The sequence below is a fragment of the Cryptomeria japonica genome, chromosome 5 (assembly GCF_030272615.1).
Source record: "Cryptomeria japonica chromosome 5, Sugi_1.0, whole genome shotgun sequence".
In the NCBI taxonomy this organism is placed as follows: Eukaryota; Viridiplantae; Streptophyta; class Pinopsida; order Cupressales; family Cupressaceae; genus Cryptomeria; species Cryptomeria japonica.
In genome coordinates this window covers 223957957-223979167 of record NC_081409.1, presented here as the reverse complement: position 1 = coordinate 223979167, position 21211 = coordinate 223957957, and the positions used below count along the sequence as shown (strand labels likewise).

General features: G+C 32.8%; 1 protein-coding gene across 1 annotated transcript; it reads right to left on the bottom strand.

Annotated features, from left to right (window-relative positions):
* Positions 1-17563: 17563 nt before the first annotated feature.
* On the bottom strand, positions 17564-19302 carry LOC131031067 (LRR receptor-like serine/threonine-protein kinase RGI5). Its single transcript, XM_057962089.2, has one exon. The coding sequence runs from the start codon at positions 19166-19168 to the stop codon at positions 17924-17926; it is 1245 nt and encodes a 414-aa protein (XP_057818072.2). The 5' UTR covers positions 19169-19302; the 3' UTR covers positions 17564-17923.
* Between the last annotated feature and the right edge of the window lie 1909 nt (positions 19303-21211).

Genomic DNA, 21211 nt, shown 5'->3' with positions numbered 1-21211 from the left:
TGTTGCACTATATTGTTCCATTACTTCTATCATGTATACATCATGTATGGCATGTGTGAGCCTACCATCCCCCTTGTATACTTTGATTGACTATTTGGAACTATCTCCACAAGCACGATGGGGTGGACCTAAGGGTTCCACGTGGTCGGGTGGCATTGCAAACCATCATTGGGGATCGATGGACTCAATTCGTGATTACCTCGAAGAGCACTTCCACCTCCCTCAACACATGTTCTTTCTCTTTCATCTATTCTTGCAAGTTGCAATTCAAATGTATATTGAAATAAGCATTGTAATCATTGATGATATGTATATTGAAATAAGCATTGTAATCATTGATGATATGTATATTAAACACTCCAAGTGGAGATTGATGTAACTGAACATAATTGATATGGTTTATGCTAACTTCACTTAAGTATATTATGGGCCCATAACCCCTAGGTCCCAAGATCAATTTCATAACTAGAAAATAAGATATCTAAATGAGTTGGAATTTTTTAGTAGTAAACATGTGGGCGTGTTGAACTATACAGGGGGAGAGATGACCTTTAAAATTTTATTTTTTTATACCAAAATTTAAATTCAAATACCCTAGTTACTTAAACAAAAGAAAGGTTGGAACTATTTTATATTGTGTTTTGTGGGTGGTCATAATGCATTTATGTTTTCTTTTAAGATGCTAGTAACATTATTTTTAGTACTATCTTTACCTATTGTACTTTGCTATTGGACTCGATCAACCCAATAACCTTGTACATGTGATGTATTTTATTAAAGAGGATATTCATGTAGTCTGGAATGCATGATTATCGTCTTTGAATATATGTTGAATATATAATAACGAGTGACTACTTAGTATGAGATATATACATGTCATTCAATAGGTATATGTCATGTATTGACATAGGATGACACTTTATATGAGATTATCAATTTGGGATATACTTATAAGAAATATGTGTATATATAGTAGATAAATTTATTTCATGTATATACATAGAAGATAAGTTTTGGTAGCTCCCAATAACAACTAACTTAGATAAGGTAGATAAAGTCATTTCATCTCCCTGATTGGCTTTAAAGGCTCTTGCATTTTGGGTTAGCTAATTCCCTATCAACATCATTTTTAATAGGTTTACCAGTACTCAATGTTCATACAACCCTCTTAGGAGTTGGACCATCTCAACCATGGTGTGCCTGATCATATTAGCTTGAAACCAGTGCGCCTCATATTAGCTTCAAACCTATGCCCCCTATTGGTAGTTGATGGGGATAGAATATCATTCGCTATACATATCAATGAGGTGTGTTTTACATCTTGATAATAATAATTTATTTTTTTAAAATACATGTTCATCAGAATTACGACGGAGACTAAGCTTTCCACTGACGATGGAATCGTCGAACCAACAACGTTCTTGTCGGTGCAAAGTTTTTGGAATCTGTCAAAATTCTGACTCGAACTACACAAACATCTGACAAGGATGCTGTATGTCCAACGGTACTTCCTTGTCGGACGGTCGTCGATGCATATTAATGGACCGACGAAAAAACTGTCAGACAAACAACATTCCCGTTGGTGCGAAGTTTATGACTTCCATCGACATTCCGATGCAATCTAAATAAACATTTGACAAGGATTTTGTATGTCTGATGACTTTTTTGATCATAAGAGCGATCATGCCCATCATCGCCAGAGTCCATGGGGTCGTCGTACTTCCGACGGTCAGAGGCATCGTTGACAAGTTTGATGATGAGTTTTCAACAACTACTTTTGTTAGTAGTTTGACGAAAAGTAGACGCAATTCCAACAATCGGCCATCGGAAATCAGCCTCAGATGTACTAGTGAAATAATATAAAAAGAGTGACAACAATAATATATAAAATGTGACATAGCTTTGTACTTTTACCCAACAACAATGAAGTCCCACCATATTTTTTGATGAAACTTTATTGCAGATTTGTCCTCATTGAGATCCTAAACTACTTTGACATGTGTTAATTCCAAGGTAGAGATAGGAGCTCAATATATAATAGAGAGTAGGTATATGTCATGCATACTACCTTTCTATGAAGGCTTCTCCTACCCCAAACATTGAGTATGTCATGATCCCTCCCATTGTGAGGGAGAGTATTGAGGTGGAGACTCTAGAGTCTATTGGTTGTGTTACAAAGATATTGTTACAATGCACTAGGCCATTAACATAGGGTGATGAGGGTCAAACTTCTAGGTCTCGATGTTCAATTCACTTTTTCAAAAACTATGATTTTTTTTGTGATTATGGGTCTAGGGATGCTTAGTGTGCACCTATCCAATAGAAAGATACACCCATAGTGGATGAAAAGGTGTTCAAGGACAATTTTCCAAATACAATATTTGACATTGACAAATAAGTAAATTTCAATAAGGTTAAGTGTAATTTAATATATTTCCTTTTGAAATGTAAGATTCATTGTCTTCATATATGATAATTGAAAATTATCTAAATCAATTAAAATTAAATTTCAAGGTTGGAGTGTTCATCCTACATCTGACAACCTTTCATCTCCCAATTATGCAACCATATTAAGTCCATAGTTATGTGATTAGTAAAAAATAGTAAATATAGTACACGTAAATATTTTTACTTTATATGAATGATAATCTTAAAATCCACATTAGATGGTGAATGAATGGATGTTGGGCCTTGATGATTTTTTTAATGACTGATATTTACCGATTGGCTAATAGTTTAAATTGATGTTTCAAAAATTGGCTAATTATACCGTTGGCATTTTGATGATATTGTGATTGTCATTGTTGGACACACACATTTTTTATGATCACTTCCTTATGTATGAGTTATGCTCAACTGGTAATTGTTCCAACCGGTATAATGTATTAGTCTTTAGACTATCGGTGTTTTGCAGAAGGCGTTTACCGGTCACAAACTGATTGAAGACCCAAAGTGGTATGAAGACCTCCAGCGGTTTGAGGATCCCAAAGCGGTACGAAGGAACAAAGTGGTAGTTAACATTTTTCCAGTCTTCATTGTGACAACCAGTAATTGGTAAAATTTATGAACCGTTAATCGGTAATGAACCGGTATTACTCTGTGATGAGTTACCAACTGGTATTTTTGTGATGAGTTATCATCCACTGACACTTTGGCGATGATTTTGTGTCGTATTACCAAATGTGTCTAGATGCACTGAACCTAGGAACTTGTAATGTAATCCTATTGGACCGACATGAAATTAGACTCCTTATAAGGACATCATGTCTAGGGTTTTAGCAGCGGATGAGGGTTTTGTATGTGAGATTATAGAAGAGAAGAATAGGTCTGTGTGAAGAAATAGAGTGTGGAGATATTAAAGACTGAAGTAATGCTAAATGTGCATTAACAATGAGCTATCAAGGATCTAACCAAGCATATTGTGCTAGTATCTAGATCATCTACTTGTTGATTACTCATATCTTCGACAAGTTTGAAACCCTTAATCGGGTAGGCCCAGCAAAACCTTTGTAAATCCTCTAACAAGGTAGTTCACAACTGTGAATCTGAAATCCTCTCACAAGGTAGTCTTTAACAGGACTTATCTCCTAACAGAGATCTAGATTCCTAACAGGATCTGTTCTAGTGAAGAACATTGTATGACCTTAACCGGTCTGGTTTCTATTCTGCAGATAGTTACTTGTGAGTTTCACCATGGTTTTTCCCATTTGGGTTTCCACGTCAAAACCTCTTGTGTTATGGTGATTGTGCTCTTGTGGGTGAATGCTTTATTTGTTGTTTGGTTTGCATTTGTCTTAATCGGTTTGTTAGTAAATTTGTTATACCGGTTACCTGCTAAACTGTTTAAAAGTTTAAGTTCAGTATTTTTTGGTATACTAATTCACCACCCCCCCCCCCCCCCCCCCCCTCTCTTAGTATTCATCATATACAAGCTATATGGCAACCTGAATCATCACATTTTTACAAAATTTTATTTAAGTCCTAGTTAAATCATTAAAGCATTTATTTTATAAACCTTTTAAACTTAAAATTTTTCCATAATATTTGATACCTAATTAGATTAGATTCACCTAAACTTTATAAGTTATAGTAAAAAATAAAATTAATTCATCAATAATCTTGTATAATTATTGGTTACTTTAGGACCATATTGCTAATTTTAAATCAACATTATTGATTTGATTTATAATCTTATAGCTAGGGTATAGTTTATAAAATTTGCAAAACATAATAGATTTTTGCAAAATTTTCAGTAGCTAAATCTTCATGATCAACATCTCCATTGTTGTAAAGCTACAAAAAATCAGACCAAAAAACACTGTGATTTGCAGATATGAGATTTTTTTTACAGTGTCATTTTGTGTGGAAATTGGCTACCGACTTTACAAACTAATGTTTATGAGAAAAGTTAGGAATTCCTATGAAAGACAAAATTATTATACTATGGGTAGTCTCTGGTAGGAAACCCTCTAGTCAAAATATAAAAAGCAACACTCAAGTGAATATTATTTGTCATTTGTAGTGCTCCCATCATCTTTTCAATTTGATCTTGAATTGTACCTCCACATATAATAATTTTCACATGCTTTTTAATGCATTCATCAATTTCAAAGACATACTTAACATGAAGACAAATTTTCTTTCTTTGTTTTTCATCTTATCATTAATTATTTCTCTCCATCTATGATATTTTTTTATAAAATTTATTGTAGAAGTTAATGATACAAAGACTAGAGCCAATAATCATCTGCAAGAAAAACACCTACAACACAAAAGAGATCAAAATAGAATAATATGCTCAACAACCTACAGATTACGTATTAATTGCACATAAGAATGTGATTACAATAAATGAAATGAATCCTTATTCGAGGATGAATAAAACCCTAATGCAAGATTAAATTAGTGTTGAGTGTCACAATCAAAATAAATGAGAGAACTTAAGCTATTATTAACCTAATTAAATAAAAAAAAAAGCAACACCTAAGTTTAGCTTATGCGAATTAAATAAATTAAAAACCTAATTAATGAATCATTAGATAAAGTGTCCTAATTACTCCAACACCCCCCCTTAAGATTGACTTGGGGATAAGCTAAAGAGCTAATGAGAGACAAGACTCATTTGCAAGCAAAACACTTGTCACACAAAAGAGATCAAAAGAGAACAATATGCTCAACAACCTAAGAATTATGTATTGATTTCACAAAAGAATGAGTACAATGGACAAAATGAATAGTTATAAAAGGATGAATTAAATCCTAGATGCAAACCCTAACACAAGACTAAATTAACTAGTGGCAAGTGTCACAATCATTGAGAATGAGACAACTTAAGCTATTATTAGCCCTATTTAAGAAAATAAAAAAAGCACCTAAGTTTATCTTAAATAAATAAAATAATTAAATGACCTATTTAATGAATAATTAGATAAAGTGTCTTAATTTCTCCAATATTTATCAACATATATTTTCTATGGCATCAACTTTTAGCTTTTACCATATTTCCAACTACACATCTTACACCTAAATTATATGGAAGGTTTATCTTTATATCCATTCTTCAACAATTCAATGAATAGGTATTTTCACACCTAATCAATTTAAAAAATTCCTCATAGATCTCACTCACCCTTTTTTTTTTTAATTTGGATTAGTTTTCCCCTTTTGTGTCAGATTTCAATTTCTCGTCATTTTTTTACGTGTGTTCATTTATATCATTATTCCCACTACCCAAATACTCCTCTATAACTTCATCTATGTTATTGTTTTACAATACCATCTTTCTTTTCTGCTGCTATCAATCTTTGTTATTATTTGTTTACTTATGATTGAATTTTTTCCCCTCAAATTGGTGAGAAAAGGATGTTGTTCACCTACGTTGCCTATGTTAATTGGCTCAATTTTTTTATCTGAATCAGATGCTTCATACAATTGTTAAAGACTACAATGGTAATAATTTTGATATAAGGTCTTTGATATTACATGTGTATCCCTGATAGGGAAGAATATTTGTTTTATGTTTATATGAGCTTGAATTTTGGCTTGTGACTCAATAGTTTAATTTTACTAATTGTTTGTATCTTCTAAAGCAATTTCTATTATTAGATATCTATTGTTATTGTTGTTCTATTTTCTTGTGGTGCTAGTTGTGTTTTATGTCCTTTTGGTTAATAGAAGAGTCATTGAAGTAGTGATTCCCATCAATTTTAAATTTTGTTGAATAAGTGATTGTGCCTTGTGACACTCTACTAAGTTATTGTATTTACTCCAGTTAGTTTCAACATCATAATCATTTTGTAAAATTTATATTTTCTTTGATTCGTATTTAAATTTTAATATTTTAAAATCAATCAGTTCACACTACAAATAATTACCACTAATAAATACAATTTAAATTACATTTTGTAATTCTTTATCTTCCAATATTTTACTATCAACATAATCATTGCACCTTTTTTTGGTGCAAGTGCTAGTTATAGTCTTTTGCCAAGGTATTCCCTTGTTCATTTCTAGATGATGTAAATATTAATAATGTAGGTTGGTTTACTAGTATTTAACTACTACACACTATCAAAGTATACCATCATGTCTCTATGTTTTAATGAGTGCCCTTTACAACTTTCAAAAAAAAGGATCTTGCTCAACATCTCTCACAAATTGGAAATTGTAAAAATATTCATTGTCTTTAATATCATTGTCAAAGACTCAACATTAGTAGTTTTGATATCATTTGTAAGAATGAAAGTAAACAAATAAAATCAATAAAAAAAATCATAGATGTACATCACTACTAAATATGATATGTAATAAGAAAATCATTATATATTGTAGAATGATAGAAAAATTAAGTTTCCTCTTGTTGATATGCTAATGCTTGTAGTTGCCTATGACTCATAAAAATATAATTGGAAGTAGAAAGCAACAATTTGTCAAAAAGTAAAAAATTATGAATATTGTGTGGTTTCAGTTGATCAATGCAAATATTGGGTGATTAGGGGTAACAATTTAAAACATATGTGGTGATTTGAAGGTAATTATGGCCTCAACCTTAGTATGAATTTATAATGGTAATGGTGAGATTAATTCTCATACACTGTAAAATTTTGATTAGGTATTGGCAAATATGTTGGATAATTGAAACAAACCTCTAAAATTTTAGGTGATTCCCCTTTACAAACATGTAGTCTAGTATACTAAAAATATCACAATATAAATGCTTCATAAAAATTTGACAATAATTTAGCATCTATTAGATTGAAAAATCATAAATTCCTAACAATTTATGCGCTCGACCATCTCGTTATATTCACCACAATTAAATTGATCCATAGAAACTATTCTCCCATTTACAAAAAAAAAAATGCCATTGAAAAAAATCACTAAATATGATCATTATAACAACCAAAAATATAATTATTAATATCTAAACAATTATAAGAAATGTAGATCAATAAGATGCCACACAACCTTAAATGATATTATGTTAATTTTGTTTTGCTTTCTATTACCTAATCTATAAATAGATTAAATACATTTTATTTTTAATCTTTCTTATTCCACTCTTATGAAATTAATAGTTTTTCCTTCTCGTATCTAATAGCCATATAGTTTAAATTAGATATTTTACTTACAATCTGTAATCTTATTGTATTTTCAAATGATAAAGTTCTTATAAAACCTGTATTGAATTATTAAAACAAGAGATTGCACGTCCTAACATTAGTTAATCCTTAAAGAATAATTAAATTTAGAAGGCTATAAAAAATTGAGGCCCTTGCATAAAACTGTTAATCTTAAGAAAACTTTTTAAAATGGCAAGCTCGTGTGTTGCAACGGCTAGAACCAATCATGCACTGCGATCATTGTACTGCGACCTTCTCAATAAAGTTAATGTCTCTTGGTGTGAATTTGTGGGGTCCTCAGCTGGAGGATTCAATTAAAAATATATTTTTGTATTAAAGTTAAGATGAGTATAATATATGACATGTTTGTGCAAGCTATACATAAAATTTGTAGATATATTGTGAGTGGAATAAAATTAATTTTATATAAATTTAGGTTAATCAAATTAAATCAGATTAATTCAGTTCATTTTCGTTGGTTTTATAAATATGTAAAAAGTATTTAAAATAAAAAATTAATCAATAAGAAATTTAATTTAAAACATTGTGATCGAGAAAATATGTTGATATCATGTAGAATTAGTTTGTGTTGATGAAAAAATAAATGCTTTTTGTTTGAAGAATGAGTTGGGATTCATATAGTTTCTAAAAAATGTTTATAGATCGGATTTGAGTCTTTCAATGTCAAACTCAAGTGTTATAGGGATGATTGATGTACGTGATTGCTTTTTATTGTAGCAAAATGTAGAATTTAGAAACTTGTGTTACCTCTCTCTCTAATAGCTAAAGATGCATTAAAATAATGGTGTTTGTAAATACCTTAGGGGAAGTTATTGGATTGGTAGAATCGTGTTCTCCTTAGTTAACTCGCTTTCATGGGTTAATTTGATGATTTCTTCAAACATTCGTAGAGAGCATTATCAAACATAGAAATAACCACGTAAGAATTAATAGCACATTGAATGTCTTTAAATACCAATATAGAGCAACATATTGTGCAAGTTTCTACAAAGTTGGATTCCAATAACTAGTGGAAAAGGCCAAGAATTGGCAATTCGAATTTAAAAATTGAAAATTTGGGGGTTAATCTCAAACCCTTTAAGATCAATCTCAAGTGTCATGGGTTTAACATGGGACAAGAAAATATAGATATCAATCTAGGGATGGAATGTACAAATGCATGTAAGTGTAGATGCAATAAATGACTAATAATGATGTTGCAATGGTTGGGTTTTGGTCCTAATATACGTAATGATGCTAATGCTCTTTTAAGGATCAATAATTCTATGTCTAACTCATTTCCCTTACAACTTTAGATAAGACAAGGTCGCCCCTTATCTCCATTCCTTTATGTTTTAGTTGTTGATGCTCTTGGTTATATTTTGCAAAAATACAATCATATAGGCTTTAATTAAATGCATCACTGGTCCTAATAATTCAGTTGTTATTCACTCACATTTTGCTGATGATAACTTGTTGTTTATACAAATTATCAATCAAAAGTTAATAATGTATTGGATGCCTTGGATTTGTATTGCTCAGTTTCAGTGACTATGTTAGCTCATCATAAAACTGAGTTTTTAAAGATCCAATCTGATTTAGTCCCACACTGGATTCCTCAACAGTGGAAACAAATCAAACATGGAAAAATTACATGATACCTTGGTATTCCTTTTGGCTTGGGAGTCTCTCTTCATGATAAGTGGAATTGGTACCTCGTTAAATTGAAGAACAAAATCTTTAATTGGGGCAATAGATATCTCTCATTAGCTAGCAAAATTCAGGTTGTTAATCGGATTTTTATGGTCTCCCATGTTTACTATTCTTCTTGTTGGATGCCTTCCAGAAAAGGCTACAAAGACTTTAATAAACTTTTTCACCAATTTTTGTGGATAAGTTGGGATGGTGTAATGGGTTTCGGATCTACTTCTTGGCTCCATTATATTCAACCAAAACATAGAAGGGGGCTAGGCCTATTGGATCCTAGGAATCAAGGGTGTTGTTTATTTGCTAAATGAATATTTAGAGTTGTTTCAAGAGATGAGTAATGGAAGATCTTGGTGCAACATCAATTTTTTTTTTGCTGATATGAATAATAAATGGCAATCGGTGGGATGGTTGGGTAAGATTCTACTTTCTCAGTTCTTTCGTATTAAAGCCTCTTTTTATCTACAATCTATTTGGAAAGCTTGGCAACTTGTATGTAGTTGTTGAATTGGGGAAAGAACTCACTTCAACATGGTTTTTTTTTCTCATTAATCTATTTGGTGGAATCATCTTGCGCAATATCAAGGACAACCTTTAGTTGTTATGTTTCCTAAACAAGCTAAATATCTATTTAAGAAATGGGTTAAAAACTACAATGATCTTTGGGACTTCAATTCTCTTTATTGGTTCAATTGGGATTGTGCTAAGGTTTCTTTTAATTTAAGTAAAAAGTTAAAGGGTTTTCTGATTTTTGTTAAGTCCTTGGTTCATGTGGAGCTCTTGATCAAGACATGTACTCCTTTGTAGTGCAATGTCTTCAAGACTGGTTATGGCTAGAGAAATTTCATTTTTCATGTTTTCTTCTTTAAAAAATTTACTTGTATTTTTTGTCAAAAATGAGGTTAAATCGAAGACTTAACAATAAATGGAATTGTAGATTCAAAGAGAGGAAATGTAGGAGTTTGAGTGCTCAAATTTGGTTGTCCAAGGCTAAAGCGAATGCTCAAATTCTCGAATTGTAGATTCAAAGAGAGGAAATGGAGGAGTTTGAGTGCTCAAATTTGGTTGTCCAAGGCTAAAGAGAATGCTCAAATTCTGTCATCGAAAGTTTTACATCATAAACTTCCTATAGGAGATAAATTAAGTTTTCTAGTTTTGTAGTCTACTAAATGCCCATTTTGTCAACATAGTGAAAACATAAAACGTATCTTTTGGGATTGTTCTAGAGCAAGAAAGAAATGGAATTTCATATTTAATAACTTTCCAGTTGTCTTTTGTCATGCTTTAAGATGGGAGTTATTTTTGGTATTGGTCTTTGTAAGAATATGATTGTAGACTCTATGAGACAATGCATTTGTTACATATATGAAAAAGTATATGTCAAGCAATGTTTTTTATCATATTTTACACCAGGGAGTAGATATTCTAGTGTTTTACTTAGAAATCATGATCCAACTCATTTTCTTATGTTCTCAATTAAAAATTAGGTGAAGGAATGGTGACAGTTATATCAAGCAGTTGGATGAGATCAAATATCAGTTTTTGTAGCTTCAAGAAGGAGAGATTAAATGTGCAAGATAGGTACATAGACTCCTCAAGTTTCAAGTTTGATGACATGTTATGCCAGTTTACTATCTTTTCAGTCACTCTTTGGTTTTGGTCCTACATATATTTCAGCTTGTATATGTTGATTAGTGCTTATGTTCTTTGTTGTTGTAGTGTGCTGATTGGATTAGCCGGGTAAATCATTGTATTTTTTAAGCCTTATGAGCTAGTGGTTTTAGTTGTTTGACATTGTAAACATATTCTTTCTTTCCTTGCTGTCTTTTTTTGGACTGCTATTTATTTTTATTGTAATTTCTTTGCTTTGATCAATACAAAAAAAAGGCTAATAATGGAAAATATATTGTGATATGTATAAAAGGAATACAATAAAGTCAAATATGTGGAACTAAGTACCAATAGATGGAAAATAAAATTGAATAAGGATTGAGGAATATGTTAAAATAAGCACAAGAGTGCACATGTAATTGTATTATGTATTCCATTGAAATGGACCCAAAATTAAATGAGAATTACTATTAATATGCATACTTAACCATAACTAGTTTGTCTACCTTTGAAAAAATTATATAGGTCATCAATTTTTATTCTTATTTGTTTGATGTCTTCTTATTTATAGAGGAAAGGATCTATTGGTTGAGTATCTTAACTCTGTGCATTTAAAATATTATGTGGTGATTAATAAAATAAATTTATAGCAATTTATTTGGCAAGTCGATTCCTTAAACATAAGGTTTTAGGTTCACATCATTAAAAATGATGCCATATCATTTAGTTTACCATCTAATAATTGTGTACTAAGTCATAGTTTTGGTGGCTCAAGGTAAAATCACATAATTTATTCAATAGAGGAATTGAGGTTTCGCCCTACACCATTGTCTAATTATTTTTCTTATCAAACATGCTTTACCCTTGAAACCACAACTTGTCATTGCTACTCGGAGTTGATACCCTACTTATTCTTTGTTACCTTAGCATACCTACAAGAAGAGTTGTCATTCTCCTTTGTCTTCTCTAAAAGCAGTATTTTCCTATCCTCTCAAATCTAAGTATCCTTCTCGGGATAGTCCTTCTTTTGTCCCTACTAGTTTTAAAGATTAGAGTAGAAGGAATTTGGACGGTGATGAAGGTAGTCAAGGAGTTGAATGTTGATTTTGCAACACAAGCACCTATAAGATCAAACAACAAACAAGAACACCTTCCACAAAAGAGAGCTACACAAATGAATTCTATATTACTCAAAAGCAAAGAATATATAATTATAGGATGAGTTGCAATTATACAATGAGAAGCTTATAAAGAAAATACAAAGCAAAAATTAGGAGAACTAAAGTGAGAGCATGAGGAGATAAATAAAGCTCAACTCTAGCTAAACTAGATGCATCAAAGCTAAACTAGGTGCACAACTAAAATAAGAACTCTTAAGTGAACTTAAGCAAAAAATGATAACTATTTTAATAAAAGCAACTAATAGATAAATATGCTCTAACACCCCCTCTTAAGTGAAACTTGGGGTGAGTTAGAAAACTTTAAATGCAAGAATGCATAAATGAGTCTTAACAACAAAATGCCTAATTAGGTACCCATGTACAAACCAATGAAGTCTCTCTAAGCGAAGAAAAGGAGAAAAACCACGTGGGAAAAAAACCCTCTCCAAAAGTGAGAGATGCAATGCACAAAAAGAACATGAACTGCTAAAAAAGGAATGAAGGACTAAGAAGCCTCCAAGAAAATGTCCCAAAAGAATAGGACCATGAAGAACATCCTTGAAGCACACAGAAGTTGCAGACAACTGTTGAATGATAACTACTATAGTGTTGAATGAAGAACAAAACTCCTTTAAAATAAGATGATTAGGATCAAGAAGACAATAATATGCTTGAATGCCCCCAATGACACTATTCAATCAATCAGATGGAAAACAAAGGCAAAACATCTGTCAGTTGAAGATATAAATGGCACATGAATCTGCATGAGTAACCCCAACGACACTACTCAACCATGCAAGAGAAAACTACTAGTCGAAAATTCAGGTACCAATAATTTGAAGAACTTTGATCAATTGAGGATGGAAGCTCACCTCCAAGATGAAACCAAGGAAGCATTAGAACCAATAGTAGAATCCCCCCCATAATGCTAACAAGGGAGAGGCATAGCAAGTCCATTGAAACTGTGTGTCACCATGAAGTGCTCAAGAAAGTACTTGCAAATAAAAAAGGGCATGCATGCAATGCACACACTCTTGGCACAAAAATCACTAGGATTCAATGTTGTCATTGGTGTGATGGAAAAACAAAAGGCACTACACAACTCCCCATGACACTTTATAATACAGTACATGTACAAAATAAGGCACAACAAAATGTGCAAAATCTCCAAACCCATACACAAAAGTGACACTTTATTTTAGTGTGTCTACAAGCAAAGAAGTGCATGAAAAGGATGCTCAAAATGCCCAACTAGGGAAAAGTGCTGCAAATACATGTAGGGCAGCCTAAGAGAAGCCATTTACTATAGACTAAAAGTTTCCAAGAGCCAAAATGACCAAGTAATCAGTCGTGAAGTGAAAACACAAAAGACTGAATAAAAATTACTTGGATAAAAATCAGGAAGATATAACAATATATTTGAATAGGTAATTGTGACATCTTTCAGATGATGTGCGAAGGTCGAAAAACAGATTGTGTATGTGCAAGATATGGCCTCAAAAGCATGAAAATGAAGGTTGGATTTGGAGGCTTTGTATAAAAAATTAGTGCAGAATTTAATAAAACCACCTATGAGATTGGATAGACCTTTGGATGAGATTTCCAACGATATCTTGTTTGCCCAATTTCGACTTCGTATGACGAAGTTATGAGAAAAACACTGAAGACTACTTTTTAGGGCTTGAAGGGACCCCCAAACAATGAAAATTTTCTAAAAATAACAACTTTATAGAAAGTTTCCAAAAAATAATAAGTTTCTAAAATAGAAAGTTTTCAAAAGTAGAAAATTTCCAAAAAAAAAACTTTTTGAAAATAGAAAATTTTTGAAAATGAAAATTTTTCGAAAATGGAAACTTTCTAAATTTTTTTGCAAAGAACTCTCCAATCTTCGTTTTGGACGAATCGATAGACAAATTAATGGTTTTTTGACCTTCTAAGCGCAATGGTGACCTTCGTTTTGCACCAAATTGCCCAAAATTTTCAACTACCCCTGAATTTGACCTCGATTTTCATGCCCTTAACTAATTTGACCCGATTTTTCAACTACTCCAAATATGATGAAATGATAGTCGATCTTAGGGTTTTTTGATGTTGTGAATGTGATGAAAACCTCCATTTGATCCTAAAGATGGTAATTTTTTTCTCACAACTAGATCCATAAAAAAGTGAGTCTAGGACCTTGCAACTCTTCTAAGTAAAGAAACCCTCAAAAATTGAGAAGGGGCTTGGCAAATCCACGCTCTGATACCATGCTGAAGTTTCAAAGCTTTGATACCATGTTGAATTTTGTAACACAAGCACCTATAAGATCAAAAAACAAACAAGAACGCCCTCTACAAAAGAGAGCTACACAAATGAATGTTATATTACTCAAAAGCAAAGAATACAAAATTACAGGATGGGTTACAATTGTACAATTAGGTGCTTATAAAGAAAATGCAAAGCTAAATTTAGGAGAACTAAAGTGCAAGCATATGGAGCTAAATAAATCTCAACTCTAGCTAAACTAGACGTCTAAAAGCTAAACCAGGTGCACAACTAAAATAAGCACTCCTAAGTGAACTTAAGCAAAAAAGCATGACTAGTTGTAAAAAAGCAACTAATAGCTAAATATGCTCTAACATTGAAGTCTCTTTTAAAGAAACATGATGTGAAATAACCGTATGGTGGAGGGAAAGTCATAGACAAGGGAGAAGATAAAACGCAATAGTAAGGGAAAGGGGAAAGTGTATGAGGTGGATGACATTGATGTGCATGCTAAAACTCCCAAAGTAGAAGGATTATACCCTAGCTCTTCTACATTGCCTATAAATATTTCATGTCCCTTTATCTCTTGAGGTTGTGATTTCAATTGTGAATTTTCTTGCTAATTAAACTAATGAAATGAACAAAGAGGTTATTGTGCACCATAAGATTCTCGAGTGATTATTCATTGAGATCAACAAAATGAATTGGAAACCTATTTAATAGCTAAATAAAAAAATGCAATGAAAGAAATTAGTAGAGTGAAAATGGAAAAACACTAAACAAGACGAAAAGATTGAAGTGATCTTATTGAAATTTAAACTATCATGAGGAATGGTGGATTTCAATAAAACTATCATTAAGGAATCTACAAAAATAATCAAAATGCTACAAGAGAGACAAAAATCTCATTCCCTTTTGGATCAAGCTTGGCCCAATTCAAGAACTAGAGGAAAGAAAGTCAAGGTGATAAAGGAGCTAGATAAAGACAAACACAACCTTTGTGGAGAAGCATGTAAAATTTTTGTAATAGGAGTGGGATGTTTTTATGGCTCTTAACAAGCTCTAACTTCCTTAGGGTTTGTTCTATTCATGCTCTTTTTGTGGCTTTCTTCTTGATCCTCATTGGTCTCATGGTGGCTTGGACCTTGTTTTTGTTGTTTTATAGAAGTTTCACTCCAATTAGATTGTTTCTTCTTGTTCTCTATATCTTTCTATTATAAGTGTTGGGACCGTTTTAAAGGCCTTCATTTAACCCTTTATCAAAAAAATGGTAAATGTTAAATATAGAAAGTAAATGTAATAAACGAATATTGTTAGCTCATGTTTTAAGAATGAACAAAGTCTAGCTAATGACATTGTGTTATGATATTCGTAGAAATGTCTTAAAACTACAAAAATGATATGATAGTTTACACTGGCACTTAACCCACCCCCAACCACCACTACCCTAAACCATCTATTCTCTATTCCTCAAAGATAAAGACACTTTTGCTTCTTGGTTTGTTTGATTTGCCTTTGTTTCCTTTACCATCTCTACATTTTGAAAATGACGATATTAAAAATTACCTTTTAAGGATTGTTATTGTGTCACAAGGGGACATGTTTACTTAGCTCAACCCTTGGTAAGTTGAGGCAAAAGATTGATGAAAACACTCTTTAAGTCATGCAAATGCTAACTAGGATGATTGCGAAGATCTAGATTCAATTTTGTGTGCCAAATCGAAATGTTCAAATCCTTAGGATAGGAGAGGATGAGAGGATACTTGACCATGTGTATTGAATGCATTTAAGTGCAAAGGGCATGGTAATAAATCATGCAAATTTATGTCAAGATAGCACTAGGTGAGAGTTAACCAAATTTAAATTTGAAATTTGAAATTTTGAGGGTTAAATCCATAAGTAAAAAAGTTCTTCTCATTTGCAAAAATGACCCAACATAAAAAAAATTATAACAAGGTGCTCAATGAATGTATCAAAATGTGCATAAATAATTGTAATTTTTTTTTTTTAGGTGAATGAATAAGAATGTGTATATATATATATAGGATAGAATATAAATGTATCATAATGTGTAAAAACAAATAAGTGGTGCCAATTTTGCACAAAATTATATGTTGTCAAATATGTTAAGACACCATCCTCATATGGATCACATAACTCCATGGAAATAGCATGGGCATTCATACTTCACCAAAGGTTGTAGTTAAATTGGTTGAGCTCAACTAGTGAAGATGATAGTATTTTAATTGATCGTAGCATCCAACAAAATTTAAACCACCTCAAGGTACAATTAAGATTGGATTCATACACAACTTAGACAACCTAGTCCCCTAACTCATAGCAACTTAGCTAAAAGACAACTCCTAATTTTTATTTTTATTTTTTTTATGGAGGTTTTGACCTACAGGCAGGACAACGCAACAAAGTCACAAAGCCTACACACCAACCCAACAAGGGCCTTCACAACGTAGTTTTAGCCACCTGATGTGGGGCAAAAGCCTATAGGTTGAAACCTCTTCAACTAAGAGACAAGGACTAAGAGGTAACCCATTCCACCAAATTCACCCAAGACACAATCCTAGCCTCATCCCTTATAATGTCAAAGCCTTGCACTTAGCAAGACTTGATGCCTAGTGGGCTCAATTAGAGCCATTCATCTTCACCAACATACCAAGGGTCCATTGATTATGACTCCAAATTTAGATGTATACTCATAATATATAATCAGCTAAATAAGAATAAAATTAATATTATGTATATTATCCGTTTGTTTCCATTTAAAAATCACCCTTACAAATACTCCAAACATTGAAAAAAAAAAAACCCAACCATATAAGACAACATAATTCAATTTGTTTTATTGAATATAATCTTTAAGTAAACTACCAGTCAAACCAAAAAGTCAACTAAAGTGCTTTCTTTTTCAAATATTGAGAAAACTTTTGCTTGTTATTAGCTGCATGCATCATAGGCCTACTTCAACTTAACCCTAAAAATTAAGAGTAACTATTTTAAATACTTCCATTTTTTGAAAAAAAGTTGCCATTTAGTAAAGCTTTCAGGAAAAGCTGCACTATCAAAAAGTTCAGACAGAGCGATCCTCTGTAAGTGCACAAGCAGCGGTTATGTGCATGCATAAAATAAAATGAAAAAAACACGTATACAAAAATAAATTGAAAGAGCTCTCCCCAAAACATAGTTACAGAGGCAGTAATGTATGGAAAATAAACCCTCCACTGTTGCTCCAACACAACTGAAACAATTTAACACACCTTTCAGGGCAGTTTCAAGGAACCAGAGAAGTGACAGATCTGTTGCTGCCCTGATAGAAGAAGAAAGAAGCAGGACAGCCTAATCTCCATGAGAATTCTTGAATCTATCAAAAAAATTGAAAATAGAGCAATGCCCAATATAACAAACAATTATGTACATAACACAAAGATAACTTAAGCAATTTTCCCGAAAACATAGTTACAGAAGCACTGACGTATACTCTAACACAAAACATAGTTACAGAAGCAATGATGAATGCTCTCAAACACAAGAACACAATTTAGCACTGCTCACAGAGCAGTTTCATGGAACCAATGGAGTGAAAGATCTGCAGGTAGACTGCGTTTTCTGGTTGCCGCCCTGACAGAAGAGGAAAGCAGCAGGGCAATCAAGCAGACAGTTGTCCACAAAGCTCAGCTGTGCATTATCAGACGACAAATGGAAGAAGGGGGCAGGAATCTGGCCGAAAAGATAATTTCCGGAAAGAAACAAGCGAAGCAGAGGCTCCTTACCAGCCAAGCTCGAGGAGGCTTTCATTGCGTACTGAAAGGGTATAGTTCCTGTAAAATAATTGTACTGCAGAGAAAGCGAAGAAAGCCTTGGCATTGTGGCCATGAAAGTTGGGAGAGGGCCCTGTATTTGATTAAAGCTCAGATCAACAGCAATAAGTTCACTATTAGTCCCATAATTTCCAGGTACCTGGACGGAAGTAAATCCATTATGAGACAGAGTTAGCTGTTGCAGCGAAGGGTGATTGAAAAACCCTGACTGCAAATCGCCGGAAAGCTGGTTGCTGCTGAGGTCCACAACCTGAAGCAACTCAAGCTTTGCCAAATCTAGCCACAGAGTGCCGGAAAGCCGGTTATTTCTCAGGCTTAGCTCTACTAATGGCGGCGGAAGGGCATTCGCCGGAAAGTTACCAGAGAGCAGATTATCACTGGCGTCCAAGAAAGTGAGGCTTTGCGCTCCGCTTAGGTCAGGGAAATCGCCGCTCAGCCTGTTGCCCTGCAATTCCAGTCTGATTAGTTTCTTCAAACCACCGAGCGCCCGGGGAATCGAACCCTGGAGGATGTTGTTATCGAGAGATAACTGTTCCAGGCTTTGTAAACCCCCCACCGACTCAGGAATGTTACCGGAAAACCGGTTGTGAGAGAGCAGAAGTCGTTGAAGAGACGACAAATTTTGAAAGGAGGAGGGAATCTCCCCTGCAAATAAGTTGTTGGAGAGATCTAGAATCTGCAGAGCGGCCAATTTTGCGATGCCCGGAGTTAGGCTGCCATTATAACCAGCGGCATCCAGAGTGATTTCTGTCACTCTGGCTGGACTTCCGGCACATCGGATTCCGCAGGTGAAATACTGACGGAATGCTGTGTCGCAGGGATCTACTGAGAAATTCCATGAACTCAGACAGGAGCCAGCGGGAATCGAACCTGGGTTCACTGAATCTTTAAGCTCTTTCATGGCTTCCACATCGGAGCCCACTGTGATGGCATCTGTGAACCCGATCAGTGTCATGCAACAGAGAAAAATCCATTGCCACATTTTCATTTTGGTCAGAGGCTTCAGCTACTTTCCTTCTACCGCGCTTTTGAATCTGTGGAACATGGAAATCCAGTTTAAATGGCTTTTGAATAGCGCGCAGACGCTCACGTACGTTTAAAGCCACTTGGAAAATAGCAATATAATTATTGAACGTGTCAGAGATTTTTGAATTTATCACGGACTGCATGTCCGTACGTCACCATTGTCATGGCCCCTCTGCTTTTTTTTTATTGTATTTTTTCCCACAGTAAGATCAAAGAAGATACTGGGGACCTACCTATCCTGTTGTGTATGGGGTATGTATAGTTATTAATTAATTTTTGGGACCTACCTATCCTGTTGTGTATGGGGTATGTATAGTTATTAATTAATTTTTGGTGTTTTTTAGGTTAATTATCGTTAGATTCCTTTCATCCTTTATGTATTAGGGGTAGATTATCAGTAGTTTTCAATCTTAATTTCTATCGTCTATCTTGAGTTCTTAAATGTTACATTGGATTTTGACAATTTATATCTTAGTAGATGACATAATTAAGGAATAGAGCATTGTGACACTAATTATATTTGTTCAATCAATGAAGCACAATCTTTTGGTGGTAGATTTTAGTAAAAATGGTACATTGGACTTTGACAATTGAAATCTTACATTAGATTTTGACAATTTATATCTTAGTAGATGACATAATTAAGGAATGCATCATGGTACTACTTATTATATTGTTCAATCAACTAAAACATAATCTTTTGATGGTAGATTTTAGTAAAATTTAGAGAGATATCGAAGAGTTGCTACAATAATTGATGATGGTTTAAATATTTTGTTGATATCATTGAGTCAACCAAAGAATGACTTATCATTTTAAAGATACAGTTTTTTATAATTTGATAATCTGCTAGATAAAATCAAAGATGTTGCTCAAAATCTTATTCTAGGAAATAAGAATTCCTATTTTTTAAGTTTTCTAATCTTTAATGGAGGCTAAAAGTCATCTTAAAATCTTGTGTTTGTTAAGAACATATTTTGTATTTTGCTCAAAATGTTATTCTAGGAAATAAGCATTTCTATTTTTAAGCTCTCAATTTTCAATGGGGACTAAAAATCATCTTAAAACTTGCCTTTGTTAAGAATATATTCTATATTAATGTTTTTTATTGAGAAGTTTCATTGTTATCATTTAGTATTCATTTTGACACGGTGTATTATTTTATGTCAAAATCTAAACATGATTCTAACCTTATCTTTTTAAGATTCTTAGTTATACTCAAAATGTGCTCAATTAGTTAGTAAAAATTTAAAGAGGTATTGAAAGTTATAGTTTAATTTGTTGAGAATAATTGGTGAGGACAATGGTTTAAAAAAAATTAAGGCATCATTGAGCCACGTTCAACCATTAGACAACTTTGTCAGATCCCCTCTTCAAGACAACCAAAGAATAACTTATCATTTCAAAGATACAGTCCTTTATAATGTTACAGTCTGCTACATAAAGTCAAAGATGCTGCCCAAAATCGTATCCTAGGGAATATGAGTTCCTATTTTTCAACTCTCAAATTTTCACTGGACACTAGAAATCATCTAAAAATCTAAAAATCTTATGTTAGTTAAGAATATATTTTGTCTTAATCATTTTTATTCAAAACTTTCATAGCAATCAATTAGTATTTATTTTGAAGAACACGTATTATTTTTTGTCAAAATCAAAACATGATCCTAACGTTATCTTCTTAAGATTCTCAATTATACTCAAAATTTGCTGCTCAAAATCTTATTCTAGATTTCAAATAAGAGTTTAGTAAGTAAAAATCTACAGAGGTATTGAAGGTTGCAATTTAATTTGATAAGAATAATTGGTGAGAATGATAGTTTAAATATTTTGAAGATACCACTAAACCACCCTCAACCATTAGACAACAGCTAAAGAATGACTTGTCATTGTAAAAACAGTTCTTTACAATAAAGAAATTTGAAGTATGTTCATATAATCAAAATCTGAACGTGATCCTAACCTTATCTTTTTAAGATTCTCAATTGTACCCAACAACAAAAAA

Bases quoted from the DNA above. Each gene is read 5' to 3' on its own strand.
- LOC131031067 (XM_057962089.2), bottom strand. From the start codon at position 19,168: ATGAAAATGTGGCAATGGATTTTTCTCTGTTGCATGACACTGATCGGG.